This window comes from Oppia nitens, unplaced genomic scaffold (assembly GCF_028296485.1).
Source record: "Oppia nitens isolate AA-2021 unplaced genomic scaffold, nextdenovo-longstitch-racon4-pilon3 scaffold2_pilon_pilon_pilon, whole genome shotgun sequence".
Taxonomy (NCBI): Eukaryota; Metazoa; Arthropoda; class Arachnida; order Sarcoptiformes; family Oppiidae; genus Oppia; species Oppia nitens.
Window position 1 is genome coordinate 10,476,274 of NW_026533210.1, and position 12,165 is coordinate 10,488,438.

Genomic DNA, 12,165 nt, shown 5'->3' on the forward strand with positions numbered 1-12,165 from the left:
TTAACTGTAAAACTTATGCAAATAATTTTTTAAAAAAAATAAAATCTAATTAAATTAAAATAAATATATACATAAAAAAATCTAATATTTTTTATTTATTTATTTAATAGTTTACCTCAATTGGGAAAAACGGTGCCAACAATGAATAGGCACTTCCGATACAAAAATTTCCGTAACATAACAACAATCATATATATATATATAGCCAACCCATATATATATATATATATATATAGTCCTTATAAGCAATGGGATCGTGACCTCCCTGAGCGCTAGTCTCCTTTAGTCCAGTTAGTATTATTGTTGAAATATTAATTAAATTTTTTTTTTATTACTTTTGTATGATATTTCACATAAGCAGATTTAATTTTCAATTAAATAATAACTTTCTAATTAAATATTAAAAAACTTATTTATAAAAAAAAAATTGTTATATATCTCATTTAATGCGGTGTCATTGACACACTATTGTAATATTAATTATTAATTATTAATTATTTTTGTAAAATCATTTAATAGTTTAAAAAAAAATTACTTAAAAAATTTGCTAATAATATTTAATAATTTTTTACAAAAAATAAATAAATAATTATATTAAGAAAAAAATAAAACATTTCATATATATATATATCTATTATTAGTAAGTTTTACAAATATTTTTTTTTAAATATGTATAAAATAAAACCCGAAGATTATAATACAGTATGCAATAAATTTGATGAAATAAATTTAGAGTCATTTCAATTGATTACTAATGAAAAAAGGTATTTAAAAATATATATATATTTTAGTTTATGTTTGTTTGTTTGAAAAAAAAACAAAATCTAAATTATTGTGTTTTTTTTTGTTAATTTTCAGTTCATACGATCTGATTGTCGATCTGGGCTTCGGTGACGGTAATGTTACCCGACTATTGTCCCAAAATGTTCCGCACAAACAACTGGTGGCCATCGATGTCGTACCCGAAATGCTGGCACACGCTGTGGCTAACAATACGGACGATCCGACCATTGAGTATGTCCTGCAAGACATGACAGTTTCGTGGCTAGAGTTGAGTCCACGGATCAGACAACTGGAGTCCAAAGTAGATCTACTGTTCAGTAACTTTATGCTACACTATATCACAGATAAGAGTCAAGTGATGGCCATAATTGGACGGTTGTTGACCAGCGGTGGTCTGTTTTATGCAAATATTATTATCAAAGAAGATATAAATGAAAAACTGATGAACAGTATGGTTGATGAACAACAACAACAACAACAACAACTGTTGTGTCCATCAATTGACCAACAGATGAATGTCTGGAAACAGTGTTTAGTCGACAATGGATTTCAAATTAAAAACTTTGAACTATTGTCTCACAGTATTGTTATAAATCGCAAACAGATTATCGGTTAGTTTTTAACAAACAAACAAATATAAAAATAAATCAAAATTGATTTTAATTTAAATACTTTATTAATTAAAAATTATTATTATTATTGATATTATTTTTTTGAAAAAGATTTTATGCCAGTACTGGTTAACAATTATCGATACAATTATCCGGATGGACACCAATTTGATGACCAACTGATGATAAATAAGGATAACTTTTGGGACATTGTTTTTGATACACATTTTAGTCCATCGGAAGCGATTCCTCCGGCGTCGGCGGTGTCGGTGTCGGCCAAACCTAACGGCTCGTGGAAACAGTTTTTGGCCGACAATACTATCAGTGAATTGCGTAAAAATTCTCATATTTTACGTGTTATGGCATATAATAAGTAATTTAAAGTAATTTTTATTTTGATATAGTTTACAGAAAATTATATTTTTTAAAATAAATTAGTTATTTATTATTTTCTAACTTTTATTTATTTTATCTTAAAATCTATAATTAAAATTGTTTAATAAAAATTTGCTTTTGTTAGATTATATTATTATTTTTATTTTATTAAAAAACTATTTATCAAACTATTTGTTAGAAATTTTCGTTTATTATAAATTATGTTTTCAAAAAATAAAAATAAAAACAAACAAACATTGTATTTATCTATAATTTATTATTTGATTTTATTTATATTGTTAGTAATAATTTTTTAATCAAATTAATAATAATAATAACCATTACATGTATTAAAAATATTTCAAAATTTATTTTTTGTTAGAAAAAATAGTTAATTTGTTGATAGAAATACTGTGATATATAAAAAATTTAATTATTTATATATAAATATATATATATTTATGAATTTATAACTTTCTAATATAAAAGTATTTAATTATTTATTAGCGTTTATTAAATTTTTTTAAAAACTATATTAAAATGTATTGTAATTTTTTTTATAATTAATTTATGTTTTTCATTAATAAACTATGAAAATATGTTTAATATTATTATTTTATTATAATTGACAATTAATATCAATGATTGATTCAATTATGTCAGCAAAAATTAATTGTAAGTTTTATTTTTATAAATAATATGAAAATATTTTTTTTATTAATTCAATTTATACAATAATTTTTTAAAAATAAAAAAACAAGCAATTAATTATTTTTTTAATTAAAAAAATTAAATTAACTAATAAATAGTATTTTTATATTTAAATATATAGTAGTTTTGTTATCTATAATTTTATTTTAAAAAAATTAATAATTATAAGATTCATCAAAATAATAATAATAATCTATAAATAAATTTAATTATAAATTTGCATTTATTCAGTAATAATATAATAAATATAAAAATAATTAAATAATTCATTTATGTTCGCATCCATAGGTTTCAGGTCCTCCTCCTCCCCCTCCCAGTCCTTTACTACCATATAAACCATAATTGATTGCCCGTAACATTGGATACCTAACTGAGCAACAACTAGGCTTGAAGTCATCCATAGTTATCTCCCAAACAATAATACCACCGAAACCATTATCTTTAACCCATTTACTTTTGCTATCACAATAGTATTACACAAAACCAAACAATTAATTTAAAAAAAAAATATTGATTTATATATTGTATATAAATATATCATATATATATATATACTCGTAGGCAGCGTATGGATCATCATAGCCAACCCATATCAAGTCCTTATAAGCAATCGGATCGTGACCTCCCTGAGCGCTAGTCTCCTTAGTCCAGTTAGCCTGTTTGACCAGTTCACACATTTCGCTATACATTGAACAATCGCCCAGTCCATGGGGCGTATGACCCATACCCTGAATGGGTGCTCCAATACCGTGTTTAGTTTTATCGGCCAACTTGAATGTTGTACCCGAAATGGGTACACCCATTAGCAACTTATGTTTGGGTATACCCTTATCGACATAGTATTGGGTCCCTGACAAACAAAACGTAAACTTTGAATGATGTCCAGTCTTATGATCCCATTCACCAGCACCGGCATAGGTCATAACGCTTACATAGTCTAATGCACTGTTTTTAGATAAGTTAGATAAGCAATAATTAGAGGGTAAGTTATACAGTTGAGCACCTACCTATCTACCTACCTGGCCATTGATGGAAAATCATAAGCATGATCAGCTGGACCACCCGGTAGACCAGCTATTACTGCAGCTGATAGGGATAGTGGTCGGGGAGACTGTTTGTCAAAAGCTGATCTCAATTCCTGGCAATTAATTAAATAATAAATAATAATTTATGGAAATTTATATTATTGCTTTGTGTGTGTATGTGTGTGTATGTGTGTGTATGTGTGTGTATGTGTGTGTATGTGTGTGTATGTGTRTGTGTRTGTGTATGTGTATGTGTATGTGTATGTGTATGTGTATGTGTATGTGTATGTGTATGTGTATGTGTATGTGTATGTGTATGTGTATGTGTATGTGTATGTGTATGTGTATGTGTATGTGTATGTGTATGTGTATGTGTATGTGTATGTGTATGTGTATGTGTATGTGTATGTGTATGTGTATGTGTATGTGTATGTGTATGTGTATGTGTATGTGTATGTGTATGTGTATGTGTATGTGTATGTGTATGTGTATGTGTATGTGTATGTGTATGTGTATGTGTATGTGTATGTGTATGTGTATGTGTATGTGTATGTGTATGTGTGTAATATTTTATATGACCTGGGACTAACCTTTAAAAATATACCGAAATTAGGTCTATCCGATTCGGGACCTTTACTACAATCATATGACCAACAAACTGGATATTCCCAATCAATATCCAGACCATCAAATTGATATTTATTTAAATAATCAATAGTATTATTAATAAATTTCAAACGCCTTTCCTTATCACTGATTAGTTCCGAATAATCCCGATCTGGTTGTCCGGCGCCGCCCAGCGATACAATTAGTTTTAAATCGGGATTCATTAGTTTTAATTGATTCAATCGCCTATAGATATCCGGTTGGGGACTACCCGTTGAGTCGCGTACAACATTATTTTGGACGTCCAGTACGTGAAAGGCGTGATGCAGGTGCGTGCATAGGGTCGGGTCGATTGATTCCGGTTTAAGCCAACTGAGCCGCCAACTGGCCCAATAACAGACAACTATTGGTTTATTTAATGGTGTAGTTGTTTGTGTTGTGTCAGCCAATTGATGGCTAATACATGAAATTAATAATAAAACAATTGACAAAAATATTTTCATAATTGTTAGTCAAAAAAAATAATAATAAATAAATAAAATTATTTTAAAAAAAATCGATTTATTTTTTTTTTATTTTGTTGTTTTGTTTGTTTGATATACAGTACAATATATACCAATTTATTATCTTTTTTTGTTTGTTTGTTTTAATTGTTTGATTTTTTTTGTTAAATTAATTTAGAGATTAGTTTTTATCAATTGATATGATTGAACCAAAATTATTAAATTTTTTTTACTGAAATTGAATTTATTAATATTATAAGTGTTATTATCAGTTGTATTAAATCGATTATATTATTGAATATTAATTCTAAGAATATTATATATATATATATTATTGATATTAAATTAATTGTTTGAAATATATATATATATATATATATATATATATATATATATATATAGTTTTCATAAGTATCTATAATATTGATAACAATAAGTTATAAATAATTATTTAAGCATTAATGAGGATTATAGTAGAAATTTAAAAAAAAAAATAGTTTTCACTTATAAATAATTTTTGTAACTAAATTAAACATGTTTATACAAACTGTAAACTATAAATAACATAATTAATTAATTGTACTTGATAATAATAATTTTAATAGTTTATAGAGGGCCAATTTATTATTATTACAGATATTATTTATTTTTCAAAAATATAAATATAAATATAAACATAATTTTAATGCAAAATATAAATCAACTATATTGTAAAAAAAATGCAATATTTATAGAGATTTTTTTCAATATCTATTATAACTATCGTTAAAAAAAATTATAAATATAATAATATTGATTATAATAATAATACTGTAATAACTATTATTATTATTATTATTTAAGCATATACTGTAGTACAGTATAGTCTAAAATATGTGCAAACTGTAAATTTTTAATTAATAGATAAATGTACTAGGCTAATAATAATCTGCTACTCAAAAATAATTAGATACTTAATAATGAAAAGTTAATATTAAAATACTATTAATATTATTATTTATTTATAACTATATTAAACACTGTTTAGGATTAAAGTTAAAAAAAACTGTATAATATTTTGTTTTTAACTAAAATAATTTTTATATTTTTTACTAAATATGTTTGTTTAGAAACTGTAAACTTTAAATAATTCAACTAATTAGTTGTACTTGGTAATAATAATAATAATAATACTCTAGATTGGGTAAGAAAATATATAATATTAAATATATTTTATTATTATTTTATTGATATTTTTAAAAAATATAATAATTTATAAAAAACTTATTGAAATGCAAAAAAATATGATTGAATTTATTGGAAAAAACAATTCAATATTTATTATTATTACAGATTGTATTAATACATACTGTAATATACAGTATATTTATATATATTTTTCGAGTACATAACCCCCTCTCCCACCTCCCAACCCCTTAACACACACACACACACACACACACACACACACACACACACACACACACACACACACACACACACACATACATACACACACATACATACATACATACACACACATACATACACACACATACATACATACACATACATACATACACACACATACATACATACACACACATACATACACACACATACATACATACATACACACACATACATACACACACATACATACATACACATACATACATACATACACACAATAATAATAGTTATTTATTAAGTTTGGTTTATTATTTGGTTAACGGTTTGGTTTTTAATAAAAAATAAAAATAAAATTAATTATAAACTATTCAATAGAATAGGTTTAGTTTTAACTCTCATCTCTCTTTCTCTCTCTCTCTCTCTCTCTCTCTCTCTCTCTCTCTCTCTCTCTCTCTCTCTCTCTCTCTCTCTCTCTCTCTCTCTCTCTCTCTCTCTCTCTCTCTCTCTCTCTCTCACTCACTCACTCACTCACTCACTCACTCACTCACTCACTCACTCACTCAAACAAAAATAGATTACACTATACTATAGATGTCGGTTCAGTCCCTATAATACACACTAAAAAAATTAAAACTAAATGCTATTTAATAGACACTACGATTGCGACCTCTAATGTATATATAGTTTATAAATATATTACTGTTTACTGTTTGTGTAAAACACATGTCACATACATATTATGTAATAATAATAATAATACATGTGTTTTAACTGTTATAACATGCAGTGATAGTATGATTATATAATTTTTAATTAATTAATTGTCAAACAAATCAATAGTTAATTATATTATATATATAATGAATGTCTCGCTGTTTACCACATATTCCCGACATTTAAATCAATTATCAATCAGACTATCGGTAACTAACAGTGATGTCGACGGCAACGACGGCTGTCCGCCCGATGTCTGCAGTTTGGAAATTACCGGCAATTGTCTGGTCATAACATTGATGGCCAACAACAACATCACCGCCGCCGCCGACAGAAAACACGTGCGCTTTGATTGGACGCGTCAATCGTTGGCCGTCACGTCATGTCTGAAACAATTGCAGGCTTTTGACGGCCAGACAGTCGGCGGCGGCGGCGGTAGTGGTGACCACCGAACCCCCCGCTATTGTCGGCACATCTATATGACAGTCGACGCCAAAATGGGTCAGTTATTTGTACCGATTTTTTCTAAAATTTATTTTTAAAAATATATAAAATTTATTTTTTATTTAATTATAAGTATTTAACTAAAAAAACAAAAAGTTTTTATCATATCATATATGATATATATTTTATAAATGTGTTATAAATTTTATAGACAATTATTATTAATATTAAGTTATATTATATTTTCAATTTATTTAAGTGTTTATTGAATGGGGAAAAAAATTATATTAAATTTAAAAAGTTTTTATTATATATGATATAATAATTATTTATTATTTAATAATTATTTTAAAAAAAAAGTTATTTTTAGACTAATTATATGAATATTTTATCATACATTTATAAAACTGTTTAATTAATGCTTATAAAAAAATAGTTTAAATAATTAAAATGCTTTTAATAATTTTTTAAAAATTATTATTATGTTTAAGCATTATTTTATTATTTAAAAAAATGAAATTGACATTGAACATATTTTTGTTGTTGTTAATATAAATAATATATTTTTACTTTTAATTATATTTATAGTAAATATTAAAAAAAAACTAATTATAGAAATAAATCATTTATAACTTATAACAGGAATATTCTATAGATATTTATTATTATTATTATTATTATTACTATTTTTTGTGTTTAGGTATTATACCCATGAAATTGCCAATCAATAGACCACTTATGACACCCCTTCCCATTGATAAGGAACTAATGAATGATTGGATTTTCTGTCACAACCATAAACACAAACCTAACTGTCAGGAGACGACTGTCCCCACTGTTGTTGTTGACGACTATGATGTTTGTCAACGAATCCATTCATTGAATACTAACGATGAAGTAGTGTCGACAACAACAACAACTACTACTACTACTACTAATGAGGAGAAGCTTATTGAAGAAACTGATAGCCTATTACAACAACAACTACTACCGTCACCTACTTGTCTGACATTATTTGATCAAATAATTGTAATATTAAGGGAAAAAATTTCTCAAAAATATCTATTTGAATCAATAGATAAAAACTATAGTCTGGCCATGAATTTAGTTAACTATGAATTTATTTTGTCATCAAATAATTTGAATATCAATTTAGATGATAGTAGTAGTAGTAGTAATGTTGAACAATGTGTTAATTATTCAAATAAAACAAGTGTTTTATATAAACTATTTCGACATAAAACAGTTGATACAAACTGTAAAAATCATTGTAATAATAATACTATTGTTAGTGATGTTAGTGTTGTTAGTGTTGTTGAACCCCTACTACATAGTTATCGATTTGCATTTGATGTCCAATTGATATTAATTGATACACAATTGATGGTAACATTGATATCGAAATTGATTGAATCGACAAAAACAATACTTCCGTTTGATATGCGATTACAAAAAGATATTATTATTGTTGACGACAAACAACAAGAAATGTTTTTTGGATATTTAGACGTTTGATTGAAGTATTGTTGGATCAGTTATTATATTAGAAAAAAACAAAATATAATAATAAAAAAATTGATTTATATATATATCTTATATAACAATATTTTCGTGTTTGTTATATACTGTATAAGATAAATATATATATATATATATATGTCTGTTATATGTCAAACATTTATTGTTATTATTATTTTTTTTAGTCAAATTGAAATTAAAGATAATATTTTTTTTTCATCGCATATACTGTTTATATACAGTATATTATAGAAAAAATAAATTATTAATAATATTTAATATTAATACATATATTAATTTGCATTTATCTTATTTATTATGTGWGTGTGTATGTGTTTGGGGCTAATATACTGTATATTAAATACATTTAATAGGAAGTGATGTGTGTTTGTGTATTAAAAGTAAGTTACAGATGAAAACCCCATATACTTAACATATTAAGCCCTTTACTGTATGTGTTATTCAATATAATAAATTCAAGTATAAATGTGTAGATTATATAATATATATATATATATATATAACTTAATAGTACTTATATTTAGAGTAGAAAAACACATATTAAATGTAATATAAAAAAAATTAGTGACAAATCAAATATTCATAAATCGTTTTGATATTAACTAAATATATTAATATATACATATATATATRAAGTTATATTACAGTAAATACAACCAACAAAAAAAACAGTTATTCATTAATATACATATATAAAGTTATTTACAGATTTTTTTTCGGTGACATTAGKCTAAACTACTTTTGACAGCTTAAGAGAGAGAGAGAGAGAGAGAGAGAGAGAGAGAGAACAGTAGCTAAAAGTGTTATATAATTTATATATCAGGTATCTCTATAATAATAATAATAATGTATGCATTACTGGCAATACTAGTCCTATTTATTTATTTTATGAATTTCTCATTTCATACTAGAAGTTAGTTAATTATCACCAAAAATACTACTAATAATAAATTTAGTGAAAAACATTTATATAATAATAATAATAATAATAAATTGTTAGCAAATATAAGTAGTCAAAGAAATCTGTGTGCATTCTCTGAGAAAAATAATTTATAACACTATTTAATGATAAYATTATATATATATATATATAATATTTGAGAGGCAATAGATTGTGAGAAATATATATATATTATTGTGTATATAAAGAGAGAGAGAGAGAGAGAGAGAGWGAGAGAGAGAGAGAGAGAGAGAGAGAAATGGCTTTTAATTAAAACAAATGATTTATTTGATGGACTCTCAATCGTTAGTCTTTAAKAYTGGCGACGTGTGTGTGTGTGTGTGTGTGTGTGTGTGTGTGTGTGTGTGTGTGTGTGTGTGTGTGTGTGTGTGTGTGTGTGTGTGTGTGTGTGTGTGTGTGTGTGTGTGTGTGTGTGTGTGTGTGTGTGTGTGTGTGTGTGTGTGTGTGTGTGTGGTGTTTGAACATACCAGTGCTATAACAGTGCTACACACACATGGTACACACAGTAGTCATACGGGGGTGGAAGTAGGGTCAGAGTGGAAGGGAATTGCATATGAGTTTCGCACCGTTAGTTAGTACCACCAAAACTAGATGATGACAAACTATTATTATTATTATTACTATTGAATAYAYACAAGAATWTATTGGGCGAGAGTTTGATAAATAGAGAGAGAGAGAGAGAGAGAGAGAGAGAGAGAGAGAGAGAGAGAGAGAGAGATAGAGAGAGAGAATCATATATAGGCACACACTAAATACACATGACATACACACACACACATTATGTACACACACATGCATTTTAAGCACACAMAACACAGGCAACGGCGCCGACAACTAGTATTGTATGTATCGTTTTGTTAGGGATATTGTGTTTACTATAGTTACTGGCAGTTAGTCTCTCTCTCTCTCTCTCTTAAAATCTCTAACCCATGAGGAATGGTTGGGTGAGCGCAGGTCTGGTACTGATTCCCATATTGACTGATTGTCATACACTTACTGTCTGAATACATATGTACAGAGAGAGAGAGAGTGTGTATGTTTGGTGTGGACAAGTAGTTTCAGCTCAGAGAGTCAGCGACTAAGTTATACATCATCACTGAAATTCTAAGCCATCGATGAGAAAATATTTTTAAAAAAAAAAGTTAAACAAATAAAAACAATATAATAATAATATACAGAATATTCTGTAGCAATAAAATATAAACATATTTTTTTGCCACCCAATGATCGATGTTTATAACTATATTTATAACTATAGCTCATCCCTAATAATAATTATAATAAAAAGTGCGACCAAATAGTCGGATGTCTACTACACTACTAGTGTCGAGACATTAGTTTTCTCATTGTTTTTACTGTTATTTTTGTTGTTGTATTGTCTCACTGAAAACCATTTGATATCATACATACCGTACGATATAATAATATATTATAATATATAATACATGTCTAAGCCATGTCTTATAGTAGTAGGACTAGTAATATGAGAACTAGTAGTTCATATCATCACTCACTAKAAGTTATGCCAACAATTTTGATGATATGATATCAACTATTATTTATATATATATTTTTTAATCACAACAACACCGACAACTTTTTTTTGGCTAACAAATTGACCAAAAAATAATTAATAGTTGTTTTTTTCGACTGTCATATCGTGTGTTTTTAGTGTATAAATCATATAGAAAGAGGAAAGCCTACAGTTTTTTGTTGTTGTTATTACTAATGTTTTTTTTTTAATTTTAATAATTGGCCAAAAAAATGTTTGTCAAACATTTACATTACTTGCTTATCATATCAACTATCGGTAAGTTTTTTTTGTTTTGTTTTTTTAGTTGTTTATATAACCTTATGTTTGCTAATATATACAGTATAACTGTTTGTTTGTAATTTTTATATTGTGTTTGAGATCAACACAAAACACATAAAAAAAATTTGTTTTATGAAAAACATTTTTTTATTTAGTTTTTTTATATATATATTTGTGTTACCGTTTTGTTTATCTTTTTTTAAAAAAAATAATATATTTTATATATAAGTTATTATCTGTTGTATACATTCATAAAGAATATTCTGTGAATATACAGTGTTTTGTTGTTAGTTTGTATGGTTTGCAATGTGTTATACATTGTGTGTRWWTGTATATATGATTTATAAGTATACCTACAATATATTGATATATATTGTKTGATATATTTTTCTCTGTACTGTATTGTAGTGATGTTGTTGTTGTTACTGTCAGAGAGAGAGAGAGAGAGAGAGAGAGAGAGAGAGAGAGAGAGAGAGAGAGAAAACCCAATTTATATATTGCTTCCGAAGAAAATTTCAATTATATAACGAGTTGTTMACACAAATAATATTAATAATAATAGTAATACTAGTAGTAGTAGTAGTAGTATTGGCAGTGATTTATTTGCGCAAAAATTGAAGACAACTTTTTTTTGCCTACTTTTAGTGACCCATTATTCTCGCCKATTCTCCCATTGTTTATCAGARAG

General features: G+C 26.3%; 3 protein-coding genes across 3 annotated transcripts in view; 2 read left to right on the forward strand and 1 right to left on the reverse strand.

Annotated features, from left to right (window-relative positions):
* Positions 1-2,746: 2,746 nt before the first annotated feature.
* LOC128956130 (probable chitinase 10) lies at positions 2,747-4,614 on the reverse strand. Its single transcript, XM_054301811.1, has 4 exons — positions 4,096-4,614; positions 3,500-3,618; positions 3,036-3,425; positions 2,747-2,939 (listed from the first exon to the last, which is right to left on the reverse strand). Exons 1-4 carry the CDS (start codon positions 4,612-4,614, stop codon positions 2,747-2,749), a joined length of 1,221 nt encoding a protein of 406 aa, XP_054157786.1.
* A 2,252-nt stretch (positions 4,615-6,866) lies between these two features.
* LOC128956131 (uncharacterized) lies at positions 6,867-8,679 on the forward strand. The gene is made up of 2 exons (XM_054301812.1): positions 6,867-7,221; positions 7,865-8,679. Exons 1-2 carry the CDS (start codon positions 6,867-6,869, stop codon positions 8,677-8,679), a joined length of 1,170 nt encoding a protein of 389 aa, XP_054157787.1.
* Positions 8,680-11,428: 2,749 nt separating this feature from the next.
* LOC128956132 (cell adhesion molecule DSCAM-like) overlaps positions 11,429-12,165 on the forward strand; it is a 50,029-nt gene continuing 49,292 nt past the window's right edge. Inside the window, exon 1 of the mRNA XM_054301813.1 lies at positions 11,429-11,474. Coding sequence (XP_054157788.1) covers positions 11,429-11,474 — 46 coding nt within the window. The remainder of the gene's footprint in view (positions 11,475-12,165) is intronic.

Bases quoted from the DNA above. Each gene is read 5' to 3' on its own strand.
- LOC128956130 (XM_054301811.1), bottom strand. From the start codon at position 4,614: ATGAAAATATTTTTGTCAATTGTTTTATTATTAATTTCATGTATTAGC. The intron at 3,619-4,095 runs GTTAGTCCCAGG...ATTAATTGCCAG, and splicing joins ATTTCGGTATATTTTTAAAG to GAATTGAGATCAGCTTTTGA. The intron at 2,940-3,035 runs GTATATATATAT...CTATTGTGATAG, and splicing joins GATCCATACGCTGCCTACGA to CAAAAGTAAATGGGTTAAAG.
- LOC128956131 (XM_054301812.1), top strand. From the start codon at position 6,867: ATGAATGTCTCGCTGTTTACCACATATTCCCGACATTTAAATCAATTA. The intron at 7,222-7,864 runs GTCAGTTATTTG...TTTTGTGTTTAG, and splicing joins GACAGTCGACGCCAAAATGG to GTATTATACCCATGAAATTG.